General features: G+C 46.3%; 1 protein-coding gene across 1 annotated transcript; it reads left to right on the top strand.

The window, feature by feature from the left end:
- Positions 1 to 2,202: 2,202 nt before the first annotated feature.
- Positions 2,203 to 25,589, top strand: kctd15b (potassium channel tetramerization domain containing 15b). The gene is made up of 5 exons (XM_076077961.1): positions 2,203 to 2,214; positions 4,304 to 4,479; positions 10,955 to 11,099; positions 15,885 to 16,190; positions 25,431 to 25,589. The coding sequence occupies exons 1-5, from the start codon at positions 2,203 to 2,205 to the stop codon at positions 25,587 to 25,589; spliced, it is 798 nt and encodes a 265-aa protein (XP_075934076.1).
- Positions 25,590 to 25,753: the final 164 nt, after the last annotated feature.

Here is a 25,753-nt window from a genome sequence, read left to right as displayed (position 1 = left end):
TAATTACGAAGACTTGGCCCGCTGCGAGGAAGGAGAGAAGAGGCAGCACATACTCCCAGTAGTCCTGCTGTCACATCACCAGCATGACTGGCTTATTTCCTGTTTAGATACTTGTCATGTTGAGCTAACAGTCCTGTAAGAGTCAACAGAGATCTGATGGGAGGTTTAGATAGCAGACCGAAAATAGGACAAGAACAAATCATGTTTTTCTTTTCTTTTCATCTGGATGATAAACAATAAAGAAGAGTTCTCCAAAAAAAAAAAAAAAAAAGTGAGACTATTGTGTTTCCTGTGGACCAATAACAACTTCCTACACTGGTTGGCGCCAAATATCAAGAAACACGAGCGCTGCAGCTCCGTCAGGATGCCGGTACAGAGTAATTACCGGGCCTCAATGTTGCATCAATTATTCACAGTTATTTACCCGCAAATAAACAAACATGCAAATAAATAAATAATTGTGTCTTTGGCGTGAGCACCTGCTTGACTCCCCCCACCCCCTCTGAATTCGCTCGGTGCCAAGATTTGGCGCACGCGCAGCACTTTTAGTATCTTTGGAAAATAGCAATAATCATGTAAAATCGTATCCCCCCCCCCTCAAAAAAAAACACACAAAAAAAAAGAAAAGTCTGCAGGCTGCCTGCTTTCATTGCAGAGTGAAGAGTGAAGGGGGGGGGGGGGTAGATATCTCCATCTAAGCCCCCGCGCTATAATTGAAATGGCGCATTTGGCTGCAGGCGGGTTGTGAGGGCTGCTCTCTCCGCAGCGGCGCGCATGCATGTCCGCAGACGTCATTTGATTTTTAATGGCCTGCAGGAAATTTGGCGTTACCACTCCAGACATTGAGGCGAGAGAGGGAGAGACAGAGACAGAGGGAGAGAGGGGGAGAAAGAAAAGATCACTGCATGAAAAAAAAAATTGGTTCGAGGATATCTCTTCATTTTCCCCATATATATATATATATATATTTTTTTTTTGTACTGGGACTTTATCAACAAGTTACACCGCGCCTTTATTGTACGGAGTGCGGGACTATACGCGGCAGCCCCGCCTGGCGTTAAACTTTACATTCGGGATGGAGACGGGGACGTGGGCCCACTAGCTGGAACCGCCTGGGGAACTGTTACATCAGACGGAATGACAATGATTAAAATCTGCTTTTGGCCGCTCTAAACCCATTGAGCGACAGTTTGCCCGTTTCCGACCCCCCCCCCCCCTCCCTCCTCCTACTCCTCCTCAAAAAAAATCACAACTTCACACCATTAAGGGGAATGGTTCTACTTTAGCCGGGGAAGAAGAAGAAGAAGAAGAAATAGATAAGTTATTATATCTGTGCAGTCATACTTTTCTGGAATAGGGGTGGTGGTGTTGGGGGGGGGGGGGATGTGTGGATGTATCACGTTTTTTTTTCTTCCTTGAGAAAATTGCCTGGGCGAGAGAGAGAGTGGAGTTGAGCTAATTGTAGCCTAATCCCATGGCCCAGAGGCGGTCGCGCAGCCCGGAGCAGGATTTTTCTCTTTTCGAGCTCCGCTCTGTTATTTAGAGACGGATTATTGGCTTTCTTCTTCTCATAACAAACCACAGGGGCAGTTTCGTTTAGGCAAAAAAAAAGAAAAAAGAAAAAGAAAAAGCAAGAGAAGAAGCCGAAATACGAAGAAGGATTCCAAACAAGAGCGCACATCTTCTTCTTTTTTTTTTTTTTTGTCCTCTCTCCTATCTCACGCTTATCCAAATAAGAGCAGCGCAGAGGAAGGAGATCGTCTCATCCATGTACAAGGTAAGGACGTTTCACTGCGCGCTTTGGTACAAAAAAAGGAGCTCGGCGAAAGGACAGGTCGGAGACCAGCCGCGCTACATTGAGTCCCCCCTTCTTTTTTTTTAAAGCCACAGAGACACACTCTGCGAGCCAGTCCGTCCCGTCCACAGCCCATAGTGTCTTTTTAAAGGGCAGTTTTTGTGTGTTGTTGGGAGTGGAGGGGGTTGGGGGTGGGGGGGGGAAGATACACAGCGAAGACTCGGCTCTTCCCGTGCGGCCAGTATCTATAGGTCGGTGCCGGAGCCGGATGGCGCCGGTGTAGTTGTGCCAACGAAACTCGGGCGCGTTTCTCTGGAGAAAGAAATATCTGAAACATCTTGTTTGTACGCGGACAGCAGCTGCAGGGACCGATCCCGCCGGCACGGATATCCTCTGGACTCCCTACGATGTTTGAAACGGTAGGGTGAGAACATTTCAAAAACATATTACAGAATCCAATGCTGTATTTTTTTTTATTACAGTGCAGTTTGCGAAGAGTAGAGAGTCGAACTGGCGCTAAAGAGCAGCGTGGACACCTTCTCCCTCTTTTACAGACTGGACACTTTGACACGAGTGGGTTTTTTTATTGTTATTTTTATTTTTTCAAGCGGGTGATGGATTACACGTGTCGGGATTATATGGTTTTAATTTGTACAGCGGGGGGGATAAAACGCCATGTTGAGCATTAAAGGGCAACTCGCAGGCTTTTCGCGTGGAGTGGGCTATATTGTATCGGATTGTTCCATTATTCCGACGTGTCCGTCCCGTAGATATTCGAATAGCCCTTACAGCTGCTGAGATTTATTTTTTTTGTGGAGGAATGTATCATATATGGTGTGTGTGTGTATCCCCCATACACATTAAGAGATTAAGAGAAACGGAATTAAATGATTGATTTTGCGAGAGTGAGGAGCTTTATTTATGGATCTATTTCTTTCCGTTTGTTCCACGTTCAGGTAGCCTACATCGTAATTTCATTGGTTAATTGATTGGTTGGTGGAGAGTAAGAGAGAGAGAGAGAGAGAGAGAGAGAGAGAGAGAGAGAGAGAGAGAGAGAGAGAGAGAGAGAGAGACCGGTAGTGGGACAGCCCGGTACCTAAACTTCTTAAGTCTTTTCCAGGTTTTTTTTTTTTTTCTCCTTTCCTTCTCCTGGGATTTTGAAATGTAATCCCGTCCTCCTGTAATCGTATTAAACGAACATGATACTGCTGTAATCCGGGCTACACCCTGAGAAAGAAAAAGCTCCGGTCTCATTTTTGTGCCCAACGGCGAGCCAAAGGGGCCTCGGCGGCCTTCGCTCCACCAGGCATGGCAGTAAAAAACAACAACTGGAGGATCAATCACGTTGATGCAGCCTACTGTGTCGGGGCGAAACGATGTGATCTCGGTGTGTTTCGAACCCACACGTGTACTGTCGGAGCCCTGAGTATCAGTATGTTTAAAGTTAAAGCAGAGCTCTGCGCCTCGACCCAAAAACCCGGAGGGTAACAGAGGAGGAACGACGAAATGTGACCTTTAGCCGGCGATCACGAGGGCGACGTAAAAACAGTGATTTACTCCATGACTTTATAACAGACTTTACAGCCTGAGGTCAGGTGGTTTACCTGTAGTGAGATAAACTACAGACGACGGCCGCATGTTAGCGAATTCGAACTATTTAATGGAACATTGCAGCGGCCGATCGAACTCAGAGCTGCTGACCGAATCTTATTGAGTTAGTGAGCTTTTCGTTGTGATTGTTTCCACATCCTCCTGACACTCTGTCACCACGCATGTGGACCCGGATACTTCACGGTTCGGCCTGTTAACGTGTGTGTGTGTGGGGCAGCAGGGCGACGCTTCCGTTTGTGCGCGCGTGCAGTTGTAAAGTTATCACTATCTGTAGTTACATGACAAGCATCACCTTAATCATTAGTTTTGGATGTGTGCGCGCGCGTGGAGAGAATACCCCCCCCCCCCCTCTCTAACACCCCCTTCGCCCCCCCCCCCCGTCTTTTCCTCGCTCTCAGATTGGTGGTTGGTGCGTCTGGGCGCATCACGTCTCACACATAAGGCGACCTTTAATTAGAATATTGCAGCAGCAGTTTGTTTTATTCCCCTGGAGGCTGACACCTAGCATTCCTCCCTCTCACTCTCTCTCTCTCTCTCTCTCTCTCTCTCTCTCTCTCTCTCTCTCTCTCTGCCTCTCTATCTGTCCATCTATCTCTCTCTCTCTCCCTCCCCCGGTTCTCTAATAAGCATCCTCCCATCCTCGCCTCCGGTGCTGCATGAAAAAGATGCAAACATAGTTAATTAGAGCGGTGGCAATAATTTCCCGGCTAAATATGCGACCAGACAGACGTGGAAGTGATCTGATGCCGCTCCGAGAGGATCCGATCTAGTTCCCCCGGTGTAAGGGTATCACTGTGCCGCCGCCGCTGCTGCTGCCGTTTGTTGATCTGGCTCTGCCCCCCCCACCCCACCACCCCTACCACGTATCCCATGGCTTTTCTCTACACTTGCTTTCAGGAGGGAAGAAGCATGTCACGGCTGTCTCTGACCCGGTCCCCGGTCTCTCCTCTGGCCTGCCAGGGGATCCCCCTGCCGGCTCAGCTGACCAAGTCGAACGCCCCGGTGCACATCGACGTTGGGGGACACATGTACACCAGCAGCCTGGCGACCCTCACCAAGTACCCGGACTCGAGGTAAGACTCGTTCCCTTTGGCCGTCAGCGGTGATGGAGTTGGTTACATCGATTCAGATCGCTTGTCTTATTTACCGGACGTGTTTAGGAGTGAGTGGATTTGCATATTGTTGAAGAAGTCTTCATCATGCAAAAAAAAAAAGTCTTGATAAATCTGCGAGTAGATTTCAATCAGTTTATGTCTCGATTTAACAGCTTTATTTTGCATTTTTAGTCAGTGAATCAATGGTGACATGTTTTGTTTGTGTGTCTTTATTAAGGCTTTATGCTGTTAACAAGTCATGTACACCTGACTGGCTTTAGGACAACTGCTCTGTCAACGTCTATACCATTCAATCGCAGAAGCTGCCGGTTTGATATCTTTTCAAACCACGTGGGGACACTCATTATTTTTAAACTCTCACGGATTTTAAAACGATGAATTTGATTGCTTTTGTTGGTTTCACACGTGATTATTTTAATTGTTTGATAAATACCTCCAAGGCTTTTTTTTTTTTTAATCTACTTTCACACAGCAGTTGTATTTTTGAAATCCAGCTGCTGTCAAGCTGTCAGGTGCAGATGCTTTCACGTGTTTAAATTCTGATTATTGCGAATTTAAACATTCCTGCTGTGCACACAGCACTGCTTTTTGTTGTTGCTCAGTGTAGATCAGGGTGCTGTTAGGAAAGGAAAGACAAATTGGATAAAAATCAAGCTCATTTTCATGTTACATGTTAAGTTTTTTCCTTGACTATTTTAGAACCGGCGGTTACCACCATCAGATGTTCTTCACAGTCATTAGTGTTCAAACACAGGGGCTTATTCTCATTAGATGCATCCAATACAGGGTGTATCAGCTTCATTCCATTTCATGATAACATAATCATTGTATTTTTTCTAAGAACATGGCTTGTATTGCAGTCAGACTTTGAGACGTCGACACCTAAAAGCTGAGTGTTTGTGTGGATGGTAACAGAAAGGGACTCCTGCTCTCTTTGGTTCTTTCGAACAGCAAACATGGGCTTTTATTTATTTTGATGCCCATTGTTGGACTTAGTCATGATGATTCAGATTGTGTAAGAGCGGTTGGTAATCCGCCCTCCCACTTTGTTTCACGCATTTAGCTCCATCCGCAAACAAGTAGCTGATAAAGTATCTCTGTTCTCCACTGATTTTTTCCTACTTATTCCCTCCAATGCAATGTCGTTGTTTGCCACGTTGAGCAGCCTTCAATCCTGCGTCAGCTGACAGGGTCCCATGTGGGCCAAGGTAAACACTCGCCGGGTTGTTGGCAAAGCTGCCGAAATTGGCCACAGGAAACAATCCCCGTAATCCCCCTGGTGATATAGAGTCTTGATCATCACAGAGGCCGCTGACAGGAAATCCTTTTATTCCTGACTTGTAACATGAAGAATGCAGCTCATCCCAGACGAGGGCCTTTTATTGTTTGCCTTACGAAGGCGCTGTTTTCGTTGTAACGTCAGGTCTGTCCAGGAGCAACAGAGACAGGAAGGTCTTTTTGAATCCGATGTGCTAATGTCATTCGGAGCTTAATGGTTCTGAAGCTGTTGGAGCAAAAACTGTGAACGGAGGTTTTTAATTGGCTTTAAAGCCGTTTCGATACAAAGTGTATATTTTTTTACATTGTCGCAATAATCAGTGAGCCAAGTTTAATTATGACAGCACATCAAAATTTAATTCCGTAATTCTATTCCATCTATAACGCACGTAGAAAAATATAAAAAAACATTGTTCTCTCATAATTAGGACATTGTAATAATATGTGATAGCACCATACAAGAAGGCTTCCATCCACAACTGAGTTGAAATTATTAACTCCACCAACCCTCCAACAATTGTGTTCATCAGCAGTAACCTTGAAAAGAAGGTAGGGAGTGCTAGCCAATCAGTGGCAGAGTAGGGCGGGTCTTTGCGAAAAAAAGGCGGGTGGGGGAAAAACAAACAAACAAATTTAACTACCGTAAATAACAGGCCGCAACTGCAAATGGCCATGAAAGATGTCATTCGGTCATTTGGATGAGAAAAAAACTCTCTTACGCACTTATTGCCAGTGTGCCATTGGTTGAGCCAGGCGTGCTGAAAATTGCATAGCCCTGCTTTAAAGCGCGTTGTTTAAAATCAGCGCTATTTTCTTTAAAAATTTGTACTTTGTGCATTGTTATTTTTGATTCCTCTTATATATTTATTTTTCATGCTCCGGTGCACGTTACAAAGACGTTATTCATAGAGGGGGTGTCGGGGTGGACACGCAGGGCACCATGCAAATGGGGCACACAGTCGTGTCAGAGCACCCAAACAGTGTTTTTACAGTGAGAGTAAAGACCGGAAACCAGTGTGAGTGTTGGTTCTAGTGCTCTTTTCCTCTCTTCTCTCTCTCTTTCACACATGCTCCTTTGCTCCCTCTCCTTCCTTCTGTGTCTCTCTCACTCTGGATCTCACACACACACATGCAAGCACTCTTTGCCTCTCTCGCTCGCTCTCTCTTTCTCTCTTTCTCCCAGCCTCCTCAGTGTACAGTTGGCCTCGGGGCTCCACTTTCCACAGGATCCAGTGGAAGGAGGGGGGGGGGGGGCCTTTTTGTGTGAATTAGGATAATGGCTGACAGCAAAAACAATTACACCGGAGTAGAGATAAAACACAGCGTTTCGGCCATGTCCCGCTCGAGCGGCGCACGCCACGGCAAAAAAACACAAGAAACGTGACGGCCAGCAGAGACCGGGTTCAAGAGTTTAGAGTTGATGATCACTTTTAATAGATTGGCCCCTGAATAATGCAGCATGCCAAGAGAAAGTTAGTCTAGTAAGTAATGTGCAGCCATTCATCTTCCTCTGCGCGGGCCATATTAAGGGACAAGGGGTCATGAAACATTGATGCACGCTCTGTGTAGCTCTCAGAGAGGACGGCCTCAGCAGTCACTTGAACAGAAGCTGAGGAAATTAAGGGGGAATGTTCCAGAGACGAGGAAACTATTTTGAAAGGACTTCTGGACATTTTTCTATTTATTTTTTTCCCTCTTTGAGGACGGCAGATCCGAACTGGCTTTGTGCTCTTTCGGTGTCGCAGAAATCCCCATAAATTAACATGGCAAACAATGTCTGGTAATTTACAGTTGGCACTTGCTATATTTCCTTTCATTTTTATTCCATTTCATTGTTAGGCCTCGAGTGTTCTTTTTTTGTTTTTTTTGTTGTTGCTTTTTTAAAGAGACTACATGGCACTAACATGTCGCAGCGTGATCTGAAGTAAAAAAATGAGCTGTTTGATAAGACTTTTAGTTTTAATCACTGAACATGAAATAATAATGAGAGTTAATTGTTGCTGTAGCGCAGGACGAGTCAAAGTTATGAAGCTCCAAAACAGCAGATGAAATGTTTTCCCAAGCTGCAGTGAGTGTGAGAGTCAGTGACAGTCAATATGCACATCGAGGACACATGAAGGCAAATATTGGGCCTACATGATGAGGACCATGTGCTGTTTTACAGAAATGTGGAAAGGTATTAAGAGTTTCACAGGAACCTGATTTAAGTCAGCAAAATAAAACAAAATAAAAAGTGTGTTCCTCGTTTTGAAACTTCTGCCACACCCCTAGAGCTTTCTGGAGGATCGGTCCCTGATGTCGGACCGGACGCCTGTGTTTGTCTCGCTCTGCAGGAAGCTGCTGGGGCTGCTCGCATTTATCAGCCATCCATTAGTGTTTCTCCAGATAGCATCAGTTCTTACGGAGAGAGCGATACCTGCTCTGTGCACCCCCCCACACACCCCCTCCCACCACCTGCAGACACATCTCTGGCAGCTCTGAGCCGCCGGCCGGCTGTAAGCCGCTGCGGCGAGGATGCTGCCAGATATTGCCCACCTATGCTGCCCTCGCTGCCTGGCCTCACTTGGCACCGCTGGGGTGGGAGATCTGAGCTGTTCCTGTCCTTGATAACCTCCCACACCCACCACTCTCCCTCCCTCTCCCTGACTCTCCCTTCACTCTGTATTTCTATGGAGTTTGGTCATTTTTTCTTTTCCTCTCCCACTCTCTCCATCTCGCTCTGCTCTCGTGTTCTGTTTCTGTCTCTGCCCCTTTTCCTTCCTTTTTTCGTCCCTCCTTACTCGTGTTCTCCGTGTTTTTCTCCTTTGGGTTCTTTGTCTAGCTTTCCACATCTTTCTACCCCGTAATTCAGCTTGTCCGTTTGTGAGTCTTCTCTCTTAATTTCTCCATGTACCCCCCCCCCCCCCCCCTCACACACACACACACACACACACACACACACACACACACACACACACACACACACACACTTTTCTCTCTCCCTACCTGTTACACCCCCCCCCCCCCCCCCACCGCCACTCCAATTCAGGGATTTAACTGAAAGGGGGGAAAAAACTGAGAAGACCAACAGAGAAAGAGAGAGCGAGAGAGAGAGAGAGTGAAGGGAGTGGAAGAGAGGGAAAGAAAAAGAAAAACAGGCAGCATTTTAATTGCTTTTTAAAAAAGTGGAGATGAAAAACAGAGTTAGCCTGGAGGGGTATGGTGAAATTCTAGCTGGAAGAATTGCAAGACCATATGAGAAAGGAACACCGCGGGCAAAACAGGGAGATGAGTATTGGTTTTTTATAAAGCATTTTGCATCGATTTCCAGAGAGAAAAGCGAGTAAGGGAGAGGGATGGAGACGGAAGGAGGGAAAGAAAGGGAGAAAAAGGATGGCGTGAGGGATGGCGTGAGGGAGGGCGTGAGGGGGGGTGAAAGAGAACCATCTTTGCTCTGCTTCTTCACACAAGTCAAGTCAAAGAGAAAGAGACGCGGTGGCTTCAGCGTGTCCGGCCGACACATCGTGGGGGTGGGGGGGGGGGGGGGGTCACCAGATACAACCGTTACAACACGAGCTCACGCGCTTTTGACGAAGTTGAGGCTTTTCATTGTAAATTTGGAGAATAAAGCCAGCCCTGCTGTTTGCTCACTGCTCTATAATAGAGTTTGACAAAGCCAGTGCTCATGGAGGCAACTGGGCGTACCGATGCTTATTGGTAGGCTTTTGATTTTTTTTTCCCGATTTTCACTGTCGTACAACTTTTCCCTTTCGAACCAATAAGCTGTTACTGCGTCGAAGAAAAGCTCATCGCATCGAAACGGTGATAACAACAAGTTGTGCAGCAACGCGACGCAACTTATTCCCACCGACAAAGGCCTTCCAGGTTTCTCTGCCGAGGGAGACGCCAGTTCTGTTTCGGAACGACTCCCCAAATTCAAAGCTTAATTCGGAGATCCAAAGATTCAAGCTTCGGGAGAACAGAAGTTTTGCGAACATTTGAAAGCACTTGAACAAACTACATCCTCAATATTCTAGAGATGCTAAAAGAAAGAAAAAAAAGCTTTTAATGATTGAGTTGGGGTGTTTAGCATATGCAAATGAAGAAATAGATAGAGATTATTAGATCAGTCAGAGAGAGAGATAGAGAGAGAGACCTCCAGGTAAGCGCCAAGAAATGAATATCTGTCCAAGGGTATCTCCAGGCATGATGAAAGTTTAAAGATAACAGCAGTTCTCACTCTTTGATTTGATGAGCTCCAACGTAGTTCAACCAAACCATTAATGCAGCAGCAGCCGAGTGGAAGGGGTTCAATGTGGGACGCACAGCAACAAGTGTCTGTCACAATGTTTTTAAAAGGTTAAATGCAAACATACTGTTTGATTAGCCTTTAACGAGTTATTACTGTAATAGGAAACGATGATGAATGTCATTTCAGGTGATATTATTTTCATCCTTTCTGCTTATATTTTCTCTTTTTTTTTTTTCTCTCAGTCTTAAAATGTGAATCTTTGATCGGAGAACCAAAGATGCAACATGTTGTCCATGATGACAAATGATGCGTGAGTCACGTTTCCCTGGCAACAAATGCACATTTTCAAAGGCCAATATGTTGATTTCATTTTCAGCGAGGAGGCCCAGTTTCACTGAAATATGTATCCGCGTTTAGAATCATGGATGGCAACAGATTATGATGGAAATGTAGTTTAATTTAAAAGTGCCTACAGTACAGTAGGGGTGCAGCAAGTCCTCTCACATTCAGGACAAAGTCGGGTAAAATACCTTTTTTCCAGACGTCCTCCTCACAGAAGTATGTGGTCCTCCACCGTTTTTTTTTTTTTTTTTTTTTTACCTCTGTCCCCCCCCCCCCCCCCCCCCCCCCCCCCTCTGACAGATGGAATAATAGAGCTGTAATGCCACATTCATCCTATTAATTTCTGTAAGTACAAGCAGCGAGTGTGTGTGTTGTTGTAATCTCTCCGCAGAAGGGACACTTCAAACAAGTCTGGAATGGAGGAAACGGTGCCTTAAGCCCCTTGTTTCAACCTGGGATGCTAATGCATTTCAAGCTTAGTGCTAATAAAATTGAAAAATAAATGGAGGGTAATTGTTTCATGCATTTGAAGGGAGCTGGCTCACTCTGTTTTTCTGTCTGTGTGTGTATTTCAATTTCCAGAATCAGTCGTCTGTTCAACGGCACCGAGCCCATCGTGTTGGACAGCTTGAAGCAGCACTACTTCATAGATCGGGACGGCGAGATATTCCGCTACATTCTCAGCTTCCTCAGGACCAGCAAACTGCTGCTTCCAGATGACTTCAAGGTACACATCCGCACCGCGCTGGTTTGTTCGGACTTGCCGGCACCGTCAGTTTGAAAAACCTTTCCAGATTCCAGATTATTGCCAAGATAATACACCAAAGTGTGAATATGTGTATTTATTATGTTTACAGCCCTGTTTTCACAATAGACCTGATACCACAACAGAGCCTAACGCAGACTCACCTGCCTCCCGTTCAACGTACTAATTACCTTGGGTTTGAGCACAAGCAATAATTAGGAAAAAAAGGAAATATGGAGCAGAGAGGTAAAATGCTAGCTGGCTAACCGTAGCATGGCCCGGTGATGTGATATGTGTGCCAAAGCCCTGAGCTGTTGTTCTTCACTCAGAGTGGTTTCCACAGAGGTGAGCCCAGGTGAAATAGCCTGTGCGCCCCTCTGTTACCCCTGTTACCTCTGATGACCACTCAGAAAGGAAGTCTGGCTGACAGTGACAGGGACCCACCTGGAGAGCTGCGGCTGTTTTGATTGATGGTTGCAGTTTGATACAAACTAATATTCTCCGCGTCCATGTCCACATCTAAGACCGCACACAACTTGCTCCTGTTTGAGCATCCGCATGAAAGAACTCTACTGAAACAGTATATTATGTCCGTTATCGCACAATGTTAAATGATCCGAAGCACATGGCAACAAACCAAATTCTGTCAGGCCTAGTATCAACTAATGCGCTGTAGGGTGAACTGTAGAATTCCCCAACCTGACTTGCCAGATGCTACACGGAACGATCTGAGAAGCCGTCATTGGAAACTGTTTGGAGAAGGTCAGGCACTTTTTAAAAAATACCAAAAACGTCTTTCCCATAGAGAAAAGCCTTCAGTGTCGTTCTCTGCTCTTCTTTCAGTAAAAAACAAAACAATGAGCTGAAAGACCCCAAATGATCGCTAAGTTTCACCCAACAAGTATCCACATAACCGTATAACCTGTACGAGGGAACAAGGCGAGGCCGAGCCATCCGGAGCCAGGGGCAAAAACTCTGCGGGCCTCACGCGTAGTCTGAACCAGAGCCAAACACAGCATGAAAGCGACGCGTATTTTTCAGCAAAATAGATGGCCTGACTCAGTGCCGATTAGTTTTTCCCCTTCTTATTCCCTGCTTTCCCTCCACCCCCTCCCTCCTATTCCTGTGAAGTCTTGACAGTCCAATCAGGTCGAAGAGAACGCATTGGATTTCATTGTTTCAACTCATTATGATCCTCTGTCGCATAAGCCCTTGTTGATCTGCATACCTTTTCAATTTGCGTGGAGCCGGGGAAGAAGGAAAAAAAAAAATGCAAATAGCGCGAGGCGGAATTGAGCATGTCCTTATCTGAACACAATCAGGCTTGCCGTCGCCCCGAGGGCCGGGTCTGTTCTGCTGCTGGCAGCCACGGCGCTGTGTGTTTTGCTAAATCAATGTGAAAGTCTGAGCAGAATAGGGGAAAGACATTTTTCCAGCCCACATCAGTGGAGCAAAAATATTCGCCATTAAAATCCGCCCCTCATCTCGTTATTCAAACCGCAATTAATCACAAGAGTGTAAGCAATGCTCAGTCATCGAGGGCAAGCTTATGAACCGCTAAGAGTCGGTTTTACTCGGGCCTTTTGTGTCGTGCTTTAAATGAATAATGCTTTGTTTCTTTAGGTATTTAGTGCGGGAAAATAATAGGAACGAGCTTGTGTTGTCATTTGTTTTGTGGGTGCTGTGTATTAGATGGGAATCGGATATATTTTTCGTCGGTGGCGTGTTTAATCAGCAGCCTCTACTTGTGTGGGCTTCAGTCCTCCGACTCCCTCATCGTGACAGTTTTTCGTCCTTTTCTCCATCTTCCTCTCTGTCTCCGTCCGCCCTCTCTGTCTCTCTCTCTCTCCCTCCCTCTGTCCTTCCCCGAGACATTGCCTTGCCGGCGGGCGATCAGGTCGGATCATTATTTTGAAGCTCAAACGGGTTGTCTGGACACGGGGATCGGAGGGATGAATCGACACGCAGAGCTGGCAGCGTGTACAGCAGCGGCTCCAGCAGTCTGGACGGGAGCCTCCCTCTCATCCTCACCTCGGCGCTTGGGGTCGCTCTGTTGTTCTCTGCGCCCGCTTGGGATGACTAAAAGTGCCTCGCAGACAGACCCCTGTTAAAAACATATCCATCCACGGCTTCAGACCTGTGAAGGATGAGGAGCCACACTTTGATACAGAGAGCTGCCCGAAGGGGGGAGCGTCTCAGTATGAGTTTTGTCAGCTGCAGCAAGAGGGCCGGGAGAAGAAAAAAAGACAGGGAGAAAGGGAGAGAAAAAGAAGGGGGGAAAAAGGACCCCCCCACACACACACACACACACACTTCTTTCGCGTTCTGAAATCTTAAATATTAGACCGTCAGCTTAAGATGTGTTGCGTCAACGCACGTCCAGATGGAGTTACATGTGCATGGGCGTCTCAGATGAAGGCGCAGTTTAGATGATGGGGTGAAACCAGCGAGGGAGAATTTTCAAGGCTAAAGAGTCTGACAGAAGCAGCGGGGTTAATGAATATGCTGTTTGCTGCCACGCTCCGGCAGTGGTGAGAAGGGGGGAGAAAGAGAAAAAATTCTCTTTTTAGATCAGGGCTCAACACCCACAGCTAGCAATGACGCAGACCATACAAAACATATGTCAGTTCCGCAGTACAAAACACACGGTGCTACACTTTTTAGACTCGACGCCGTCGCGAGCGACCTCTGTCTGCATCTATCGGTGGTTCGACGGCGTCCGTGCACTGAAGCGAGCTGCAGCCGAGCTTACAGTCATGTAAGAATAAAAGTTCATAAACTAAGAGTGAATAAAGCTGTCATTCTTTGTCACTTAGAAACACGAATCAGAACACAGATTTATTCATTACTACTTGTTTAGCAGAGATATTTGCAGCGTTTACGTGCGGCCTAATTAAATCTTGTTCTAATAGGAGCTTAACACCGAGCCTCATTAACATAAAACTCCCTCCATATCAGGAACACATTAGCATGCTCCTTGGTCTTGATGATTGTCCTCGTGTTCACATATCTTCTTCCTCACCTCCTCGTCGGCCTCCATTAGCGAAAAAACCCTCTGCCTCCCTGTGTTTTTTTTCTACGGCGGCGAATGATAGTGCCATCTGGTCTTGTGGGAAATTAGAGGCGAGAGCGCCGGGGCGAATGGCCCCCGGCGAGCCCTGCCCAGGAGGCAGAGACAGGCAATCTGCTGCAGACTGTCTGCACACAGGAATGCACCATCCCACTTCACTGGAGCCCCACCGACGGCCTTTCTGGAGTCGGCTCGCTGAAACATGCTAAAGGCTAGCGCGGCTCTGCCAAGAGCTACTGTGGAGGAGAGCTGCAGCATGGCTGTGCTTTGTTTATTGAGAGTGTTGTCCTGCTGGTCGGAAAGCCATCTCTCCCGATTTTTGTTTATTGTTCTCCTTTCCTGAAGATGTCTTACGTGGGGAAAGTGAGACGCTGAACACTACTCTGCTCTTCATAAAGAGCGACAAACACAGGTGGAGGTCAGGGTGGATGCATGTGTAAAACATCGGACTTTTGTCCAGGAGACCGCTGTTAGGGTCCCATGTGTAACCAGAAGTCACAACGTTGAGTTATTTGTCAGGCAGAAACCTCTGGGTCTGAAAAGTGAAGCCAATATGAAGCCTTAAACTTGCATTCTTTCTAATGGCCATCAGGAGGCGACTCGTCTGGCTGCAAAAAAAAGTCAGATTGTATAGAAGTATATGAGAAAATGACTCTACTTCTTACTTGATTTATTACTTCAGTAAACATTGTAAACATGAGTTTATGGTCTCAATCTCTAGTTTAAAGTCTTCTTCAATACAGCATGATGTTTATTTTGTAAATTATGGTCCATTTAGAGTAAAATAGACCATAAAGCAGGGTATGCTTTAGGGCGGGGCTACCTTGTAAATGACAGGTAACTACCACAGCGTTGTCCGTGTTTTCGTCTACAACTTTAACCCTTTCACAGTGTGTTTTCAGTTCATGGAAGTTATTTCTAACCTTTTCGTTTGTCTAAAAAGCCTTCGGATGTACTTAGCTCCACCCTCTAGTGTCAACACTTAAAACCAAAACAACCAACAACCACGATGCCGATGGCCAAAAAATGCCAAACAAGGCTTCCAAACCGTAGTCATGTAACATCCGTACTTCTGTAACTCCACTTCCGTAGTTATTTTAACCCAAACCACAAAAAGAAAACGTGCATAAAATTAATAACTTTTCGTAAGATATCATGCGAACCATTGCTCGTAGATACGTTGCACCATGAGGGCACTTACACCGCTGACTACAAGTATATGGGTCAACAACATGGTGCCTCCTTAGTAATGGCTCTTTGTAACAATCAGTGAGGACAAAGGACACTGGTGGTATCAGACTCACATATAACTGTTTCCTAAAGAATTCTAGACATTGTTGGACATCTTGAACATATTCATCATGTTATGCATGAATGTCTCAACCACACGGTTGGCGTTGCACTGCTCTATAAGGGTCAAAGTGCAGATGCAGCCAGAACAGCACTCTCTGGAATAATTATTGCTTAAGTGTCTCGCTCAAGGACACTCTGTCATTAGTTGCTGTGGGGAAGCCATCGGGATGCCCTGTAAATATTCCTTCCACTGTCATATTGATGTTGCACATTACTGTATATGTGTAGAGTTTTGTCCTGACGACCTTGGTGATGAGCTGTCACGTGGCGAAGTGAGCAGTGCGCAAGTCACACGTAAAGCCACGGGGACCGCCCAGACTCACTGCACTCATCTGCCTGTACAGGACTTCCACCTGCTGTACGAGGAGGCGCGCTACTACCAGCTGATGCCCATGATCAAGGAGCTGGAGCGCTGGAAGCAGGAGCGCGAGCAGCGGCGAATGGCGCAACCCTGCGACTGCCTGGTGGTCCGCGTCACACCCGACCTGGGAGAGAGGATCGCCCTGAGCGGCGAGAAGGTCCTCATCGAGGAGATCTTCCCGGAGACAGGAGACGTCATGTGTAACTCGGTCAACGCCGGATGGAACCAGGACCCGACGCACGTCATCCGCTTCCCCCTCAATGGCTACTGCAGGCTCAACTCTGTCCAGGTAACACACACTCTGTTTGCCGACGTTCTCTCACCCTCTGCATGTGGCACATTTAACTCATACAGTACTAGACAACTTATGCAAAACTAATCTAGTTGTAACATTTGACAAAAGTACGAATCTTTTCATATTAGTGATAGAAGCAACCCGGCTGTATTGTAATGTCCTCTTGGGCATGCAAGTGTTTATGTTGGTGGGGTGTTCCTGATGTATGAATTAAAATGGTGAATTATAATATCCCCTAAAAAAGAAAAAAAACAGCTAATATGTTATTGCGAGGCAAAATTTGAGATTTTGGGCTGATTTGCCTCCATAACTTTTTTCAGACTAGTGGAAAGAAGACATGTTTATTTTGCTACTTTGTCTATTTGTATCTGTAGGTTTCTACTAAATTCACCAAAAGTTACCTTTAGATAATGCCTCATTTGCATATTTAAACATAACATTTCAAAAAACTTGTAATACAAAAAGTAATTGTCTTAATGTAAGTAATGAATTGGGATAGTTTCATGGTGAAATCTTTTTATTTCTCGTTTTTTACCCTATTCACCTGTAGTGTCTTCAAAATGTCATTTTACAATACATTTTACAATACATAGTAGAATGTTCTCTAAAAATGAGTTTCTTCTCAGACTCTGAGCCACAAATCTCCACTTCAGTAACACTTACATACACCGAACTTTCCACTTTCTATATTCTGAGGGTTCTGTACTGAGGGGTTTGTTCTTATGTCATTCACAACCTGATTTATACATTTTATTTCTAAAAAGAAATATGACGACAAAGTGAAACAACAATTTTGAACCTGGCTTTATCCAACGTTCAGATTTCTGTTCTGGAAATGTATGCAGAGTAAACCATTTTTCACCACCACCCTTCAACACCTCCATGCACACCTGGCTGCCATTTGTACTGTACAACCAGAGACCTTGGCGGCGACTGAACTGCTCCACTGAGCTTTAGCTGCCTAGCATAGCGTCCAGATGTCCGTTTGCAGATTTTTATTTTCAGGTCTTTTCAGGTATTTCTTCTCTTCGTTGCTTAAGAGCCAGAATTCCACCGTTCCACTTTGCTCTGAGGCAGTTGCCGTGATTTGTGGCCTTTTGTACTGCATTTTGCCACAGTGGAGATAATAGCTCGTTGTCAGTAACAGAGATAATAGCCACTCTGATGGAGCTACAGTCAGTTGGTGGAGAGATTTCCATTGGTAATGGTGGGCGTGCAGAGTGTGTGAAGTTTTTCATTCTCTCTCCCAAGTGGCTTTTGCATGATGTGAGATCTGAGCTTGTCCTTTAGTAGTACCGTAGTGTGACCGCTCATTGCTTTACTGCAGGCCTACTGTATGTTATTCTCAAGCAGGTAGCCTGACTTAGATCCCCTTGGGTTGACCACGGAGCGCAGTAAAGCAGCGAAACGTCCAAAAGCAACTTCAGAAAAACTAGTTTTTGCAGTTGTGTTACCCAGAGAAGGTCCGCGAGGGGGGAAACATAACAGCCTCACACCACGGGGCTCGATGTAACACACTCCGGTGCCCACAGCCACGAACGGGCCGACACATAAGATGAGCCTCCCCCACCTCCACGCCGCTCCCTTCGGCACCCAGAGGGAGCGTCTCCCAGGCAGGCTAGCGCGCTCTGACACCTCCACCTCCCTCCTGCCGGCGTGTGAGAGACCACCTCCGGGGAAGGAGAGCCTGAGCGAGCGGGACAAAGCACGCGTGGACTGCGGCCATGCTTTTCCTGCAGAAAAAAAAATGAAGAAGAGGAATGGAAAGTGTGTGTGTGGGGGGGAGGGGAATAATATGCATAATTTACGCTTTACTCCTTTTTAAGACACAGCTCCTATTTTTTTATTATTTCAAAAAAAGACTCCAATATAACACCGCTCGAGGCGATTGAAACACACGTATTGCATTTTTTAATACCATACTTACAATTTCTCAAACAGCCTAAACTGGTTTATACTTCTTTTATAGATTTTTAAATGACTTGCAATATAATTAATTGGCCGCATCAACTAACACAACATTTTCCCACTCTGTTTACCAGTGAGACTGGTTACGGGATGTGAGCGCATCGCACTAACGTGGTCTGAAAGAAGGTTTTTTTTTATGGCTTGGTTTTTTCTTTAATCGGGCCGCTCCTCTGACGGCGAGGTGAGCCGAAAATCCTCTTTTCAGACAAACCACTAACGGAGAGAGAGCAGCCGGATCTCCAAGGTTTCCCCTTTGTCTCACTGTATGGCCTCACTCGGTTAAGGTGTTAAGGTGTATTTTTACTCTTGTCGGCTCCTTTAAGACACACAGATACACACAATTCTGTTAAAAAAACAACAACACACACACATATGCAAGCAGAGTGGAGGGGCCCGGCTCATTGAGTCGATGTAGATGAGGACACGGGGAGCAGATGGAGATGTTCTTTCGTTGTAAGGGGAGATGCTTCTAAACAGCTCCCTCATTCTGTCCTCCCTCATTGTTGCGTGAAGGTATGAGAAGGTTGGGAAAGTGATCCTCGTCTCACCCGCCAGACAATGAGCCTCTGATCCTATTTCAGCCCTGGACCCCGATCCAGGGGAGCGCAACCGCACCCTGCCCATAGAGGAAGAATTAAAGAGGTGGCCGGGGGGGGGGGGGGGGCAGAGCTGTCTGGAGCGGAGAATTTTTGACAACGAGAAGGAGATGGACATGCGACAACTTTTAAAAACGTGCTCTGTTTTGAGTTTTCATTAGAGAAATCACTGTCGGCTCAAACGGTTTCATTGAACTAAAGGTACTGTTGCTGTCCGGCCCTGGGCTGGAAAAACCGTCAGACCTTGTGATACTTTGGTCACAATGAGACAACATGACGTCTCTCAATGCAGCAACCCAGTTTATTTTTCCACTTTTTATTCACTTCAACACCCCGAAGGTCAGAAAACGTGGTTATACTTCGCAGTAAAATATCTCATTCAATTACTCAGTGATATTCAAGGGCTCCTTAGGCTGATACATTATTGTATCATCATCTATTTATAGTTAGTTTAGTACTTTATCAATACTAACTGTTTGCATCAGAAAGAAAAGTTTGTACGATATTACAGTGTACGCTGTAAAGTCAGCCCCCCCCCCCTTCAGTGCTTCATCGTGTGTATTCAAATGTGAGAGAGCGAGGATAAACAACTCCACCATGGCGAGTGCTTCTCCATGAAGTCATGACTGGAATTTAGGGAATTAATGCGAACCACCTGCGCTGTGATGTAGATCCAGTAGGGAGAAACGGAGAGCAGCAAAAGGCACTTAACGGAGGGAAAACATTTAGCCAAAGAGCCACAGAGGTGTACACACACACACACACACACACAAACACAGAGCTGGAGCTCCGCTGCTCAATACATCACCGTGATGAAGCACTCAGATCAGAGCGGAGCCGATCCGTCCTTCATCAATGTGACAACGGTGGCGGCCGTAGAGAATTCCCCCCACCCGTTTGCTGCCCAGGCGGCAAACGCAACGCGTCGCAACACTCTCTTACATGTCACACTGCCACTCCATCAATCCTGCGCCCGGGTAGAAAGAGAGAGCACCGCTCATCAGAGCAGACAAGGCCACACAAACACCTCCGATGTGCTCCTCAGAGGCCCGAGCGGCAGAGCAAGACATTAACACCGCTTGCGGTTTGGGGTTTTCTCTGTACAGCTTGTGGGCTGTGAGGCCCCAACAGGCAGCCGATTAACCTGCAGTAAGGTGGGGGTAAAGACGGGACGACAGGCCCGCTGACAGTTTCAGCAGTTGGCGCCAGAAATATTGTTTCTGCTGGATGCAGCTTGGTTAGGTAGTGGAAAGTAGATCTTTGTAAGAGTGACTCTGGCTGCAGCCAACTGGAGACGGGAGATACACCTGGAGGACAAAAGTTTTATATTTATAGTTATGTCACATTAAATATAAGCATCAGTGGTGGAAGAGGTAGTCATAGTAAGTATTGTATTCAAAATCATATTTATTGGAACGTCAGGTGAAAGCACAAGGAACCGGATTCAAACACACAACACAGAGAGAGGAGTGACATCCCAAAAAACAGGTACAGTACACCAGCACGTTGTCATTCCCACTCGTCACATACCGACGCTTTGTCAGACTCTTTGGCCTAACTTTTTAACGGTCGCAGTGGACATTTGGTTAATGCTGGGAATTCAAAGAAACACTTGCTTAGGTTTAGGCAACAAAGTAAAATCACAGTTGGGCTTAGAATAACTACGTAAACTTAGGTTGAGGCAACAAAACCACTTTATTAGGTTTAGTCAACAACAACACTATGTTTAAGAAACTAAACTACTTTACCATGTTGAGGCAACAAAACCACTATATTTAGGTTTAGGCAAAAAAAACACTTTATTTAGGTTTAGGCAACAAAACCACTTTATGTTTAGGGAACAAAACCACTTTATTAGGTTTAGGCCTGAACACAGTTCTTCTGGTTGAAAGTCTTGTATTTGTCTGACCCATTTTACTCCTCTCCCACCCACCATTTTTGGGCTTTTTTTTTGGTCTTTCTACTAAAGCCTGGTGAGCCTCATACTGAAGTTAAAGGGTGCCTTGTGTGTTGATATCAGACAAAGCGTACAAAGGCATTTTGACGCCCTGGGAATGAGAACAGGCTGGGCACATGTCAGTTCTCATTCCCAGTACAGAAACTGGCCACGCTATCTAAAAACACTAAGCAAAGGCAGACTGTAAATACACAAAAGAAAGGTCTAAAGCACACCACAAATACTCAAGGAGACAAGGCTGAAACGGCAACTTAAAAAGCTGCACAGACAAAGGAGAGCACACAGACTAAATACACAATGAAACGAGGGAGAAAACGAGGGACAGGTGAAAACAATCAGGGTGGGGCAGACAGTCACACAGGTGGGAAACACACAGGGGAAGGAAGGGAAGTATGTGAAAAGAGAGACAAAGGTGAGCATGCCAAAATAAAACAGTAGATAATAACTGAGGGCAAACAACAAGGAAAGAATAACCTTAGAGGAGAGCAGGACATGACACTTTAGTAAAAGCACAAATGTATTATCAACAAACTGCTTAAAGTCCTCATAATTACTCATAATTAAGAATGTCCCTTAGTGTTAATTCATGTTATATTATTGGATCATTATTATACATATACATTTAAGGTGATTGGTTGGTGTGTGTAGTTCAGTAGAAAGAAAATAGTTCCTCCATGAAGCTGCTCGCAACAAGGTCTGTGGATTATCTCGAGTAACCGGGTCATGGTTTCTGGAAAGAGACATTGCTGTTTAGTTCAATGTGTTCAAAGGAAGCTCAAATTAACAATTTCTGGGCGCTTTGAACAACACAAGCCGTCTAGTCCCATTATATGGGAGAGAAGGCAGACATCTGTACGGCCGATATCTCTATCAAGAACCACATGTGCTTTTGATTTAGGTGTTAACTGTCCCTTCAGGTGCAGGCACCTTAAAAACTGTGTCCAGTACTTGAGTGTATGTATTTTGTTTCTTCCACTACTGGCAACCGTAGTTTTCGCACCACAAAGCCAGAAACCACAGACCGCAGATGAATAACTAAAAGGTTACTGAACGAGTCCGATGGTGTGAGATCCTCCATCCTCACAAGCGTCTTGACGGTTGTCTCTACTGTACTTACCTTACACTAGGGTCACTCAATTACTGTGTGAAGACACTTTAAATCAAAGTGTCCTTTTCTAACGGTGAGCTCAGTCTCGTCGGCTCCACAAACACATCCACTTGATAAATGTGCCGCAAATGCAATCAGAATACATTACAGTGTGAAGACTGTTATTTTTGGTCGCTTGTGATTCCTCCAAAAAGCTGGCAGATGGCTAGGAGAATTAGAAGGAGTCGGAGCTTCTCGGCTGCTTTACGCCAGATGCTTGCAATAAGCGGAGGACGCGATGCAGAGACTGCGGTTAGCAGCTCCTTGTCACATATTAAAGACCGTGCATAGTTAAACAAAAGCGACCCCCCCCCCCCGTGAACGCGGCCCCCATCTCAAGTGTGTGTGTGTCAAACGTGTCAATCAAACCTAAGCCCCGCACCGTGAGGAGCGAGCGTATCCCGGCACCTCCTGAGAGAGGTGATGCGAGAGCGTGCGTGCGCTCCGGTGGCCATCAATATTACATGGTGCTCCGGTTTCCAGCCCGGAGACTCATCCACTTTGATTCCCGCCCCGCCATCTTGGTCTGCATTTGGAGACACGCGGTGCTGCTGGGAGGTTAGAGGAGCGAGGCGGATACAGGCCCCGCTCACAATCCCCCCGTTTGCGACCCCAGATTGAGTGGCAGCTCAGTGAGACGGTTGTATGCCGAATGTGTTTTTTGGGGGCAGATCCCTGTGCAGCCAAGTCAACCCCGTAACAGTGAGAATGGCTGATTGTGTTTCAAATGTACGAGGATCACTGGGGGATGAAGAGAGAGCTTTCATTTGGCTCTCTGCTGCGATCACTCGCAGGACAAAGAAGCCGAGAAGAAGTGCTCAAGTTCTGGGTAGACGTTGCAAACTTTGGTAAAGTTTTGCCGTACCCCTTCCGTATTCACTTTTCCCGTGTTGGTAACAATACGATATTGACATACCTCAAGCATAGTCGGAGCAACTCTGGGAAGGGGCGGAATAATTAGCCGCAATTCCATTTCACGGGAAATCACCAATGCTCGGAATGAAAGTTCGCCACGGTTCCGCTCGAGTGAGGCGGGAAAGTGAGCGGAGAAAATCTGTGCGAGTTCAACATGAGCTGGGATCTGAGCGCCTGCGGCCCCAAGTGTGTTGTGCTGCTGAACTGAGCCACCAGGACATGTTTTAGCTTTTTAAGAGGGTGCTTTACTCTCTGTTGTCAGCTGGGATTGATTTCAGGACATTGTCCCGTGGACATTGAAACCTTTTTGCTGGGATACATCGTAATTATTCAGTGTATTGTTTATCCCCCCCGTGGCACTAATTCACTGTGTCAAACTGAATGTGAACATTTTTTTTTTCCTTCTTTCATGACTTCTTATAGTCATTACAGTATCCTTGAATCAGTTACGACTATCTGTAATAATATCCTTAAGTCTTTTGTGTCGCCGTGCATTAATGATAAAAGTGTTTTCAGACTATCTTTATTGATCAGGCCATGCTCCTCTGTGACCAAATCCATCGCCGAACATGACGGTCCCACACGCGTTAAGAGATGATGGGGGGGGGAATGCAATGTGATGCAACGATCAAAGACGGCTATGTAATATCATTTCCATAATCGTTAGGCTCCTCCGTCATCTGTCATGGATTCGGGAGTGTTTGATGCTTGGGCAGGTCTCTTAATTAGCCGTCCTCACCATCAGCTGTCTGCCGCCCCTTCTGTCTCCCAAATTTGTCGTTGCCGTCGAATGGCCAGAAGACAAAAAACAGGAGGGGGCGGGGGGGGGGGGGGGGGTAACTTTTCCAAGTAGTCATTTCTGCTTACAAGCAGCATGTCGGCCCCGCAGTTTAACGAGGAAGCGGGGTGTGGGTTCAGGTCTGCTCAACAAGTCTGTGAGTGAGTGTGAATGCGCGTGTTGTAATTTGCATTTGTAAATTTGCCTTCTATAGCTCACATATCATCTGCGCTTGTGTGTGCATGGGATTTATCCGCTCCAATCCCCAGTTGGGACGGGGGAGGCTGCAGCCCTTTCGACCCCAGGAGGCCTAAATGCCCCAATTTTTTCGCCCTCCGACGGGGCCCTCGGTTCTGTAATTAGAGAGGTCATTCTGCACCACGAGTGCATGTGTTAGTGTGTGTGTGTGTGTGTGTGGGCATTTGAAGAAACTGATCTACTTTGTGTGAACTTCTCTCGCTCTGTATCTGGCAGGAGGGGATAGCCCTCGGCGAGACCTTTCATTTCCATGCGCTGCACACTCCATTAAAAAGGACGGGGGAATAAGTAAATACACAGCACTCCTCGCACTGGGATTTAGATATACCCCCTCCAAAAAAAATAATAAAAAAAATCCCACAAGGATTACAGCAGATGAGGAGAGAAAAAAGGGGGGTCTTGGAGTTCACATGTTTGCGTCTGAGCGTGTCTGCATTCTGGACTCGACGGCTAACCTGTCTCCGGCTCCTCTCCCCGCAGCTGCAACACGTCCTCACACGGATCGCCCGCAACTCCCCATCCTCATTCCCCGCACGTCGCTCTTCCTCCTTTTCGCTCACGGACCTCGCTTCTCCTCTCACCCCGGCCTCATTACTCAAATTAGGAGCTCCAGTAATCACCGCGCTGAGCCCCCTTAACACACCTCGCTCGCACTCCTGCTCTCCTCATCCCTTTGAGCTCATGCCCCTCGGTTCAGTAGCCCATCCAGCACAGGCGGCATGAATATTGCAGAGGTGGTGTTGATGTCGAAGTGCCCCCTGGTTTTATCCCATCACTGACGTGTGATCGGAGGAGGGGGGGGGGGTACTTTAATGACACACGGTGTATGTTGTGACTGATAAAGAGCCGAGGTTGATGTGATGATGGATGGCTATTACAAAGTGGTACCTATCCAAGACTTACTTATGTTTGCTGCTGATGACAATTTATTGCACCAGAAACCTGTAAAGTGCTGGTAATGAGATACCACGATACTTTCCTATAAGTCATCGTTATCTTTGTGGTGGACAGTCTGATTTCAAGTGCATAAGTAAGCTATTTATCACACAGAAAATGTACTTTTATTTAAATAGAACGGTTAGACGTTTTGAGAAATAGGCTCATTCACTTTCTTGCAGAGAGTTAGACGAGAAGATTGATACCACTATCATGTCTGTATAATAAATATGAAGCTACCGCCCGCAGCCGGCTAACTTAGATTAGCCCAACGACTGGGAAACAGCGAGCTTGGCTCTGTTGCTAGCAAGTTCCACCTACCAGCACCTCTGCAGGTCACTATTTAACACATTGTATCTTGTTTGTTTCAGTCGTACAAAAAGTAAAGTGTAAGAAAGACAAATTGCCACTTTACTGGGAATTAGCTAAAGTAGCTATTTACCTTTGTGAAACTACGTTAGCCGGCAGCTGGCTTTAGCTCCACATTTAGCAACAGACACAAGAGTGGTATCAATCTTCTCTAATAACCGCCTTTCCTAAAATAATTATCTTTAAAAGAGTATGAAACCCGTATCTCTATCAGTAATACTTCTCAGTTAACTTTAGCGCTATTGACATTGTCTCAATTATTAATGGCCGTTTTTTACCTTCCCTCCTCTCTGTCCCCGTCTGTCCTCAGGTCCTGGAGCGTCTTTTCCAGAAAGGCTTCAGCGTGGCGGCGTCTTGCGGAGGCGGCGTGGACTCATCCCAGTTCAGCGAGTACGTGTTGTGTCGCGAGGACCGGCGGAGTCTCTCCCTCAACACGCCCATCAGGATAAAACAGGAACCGCTGGACTAGAGCATCCTGGGAGAGGGACTGCCAACCCTACCAACACTCCTCCTGTCTCCCCACACCACCCCAACCCTAACTACCCCCCCATCCCCCCGCCCTAACAAGACCACAACCACCCCCAACATACCGAAGTATTAGTGGAGGCTTGTTAACCTCGCCGCCTCTGCGGA

The sequence above is a fragment of the Anarhichas minor genome, unplaced genomic scaffold, assembly GCF_050575085.1.
Source record: "Anarhichas minor isolate MPS153535 unplaced genomic scaffold, ASM5057508v1 ptg000062l, whole genome shotgun sequence".
Classification (NCBI taxonomy): Eukaryota; Metazoa; Chordata; class Actinopteri; order Perciformes; family Anarhichadidae; genus Anarhichas; species Anarhichas minor.
This window is presented reverse-complemented; position numbering and strand designations above follow the sequence as displayed.

Coding starts and splice junctions, on each gene's coding strand:
- kctd15b (XM_076077961.1), top strand. Junction 4,480..10,954: donor ACCAAGTACCCGGACTCGAG/GTAAGACTCGTT, acceptor TTCAATTTCCAG/AATCAGTCGTCTGTTCAACG. Junction 16,191..25,430: donor GCAGGCTCAACTCTGTCCAG/GTAACACACACT, acceptor GTCTGTCCTCAG/GTCCTGGAGCGTCTTTTCCA.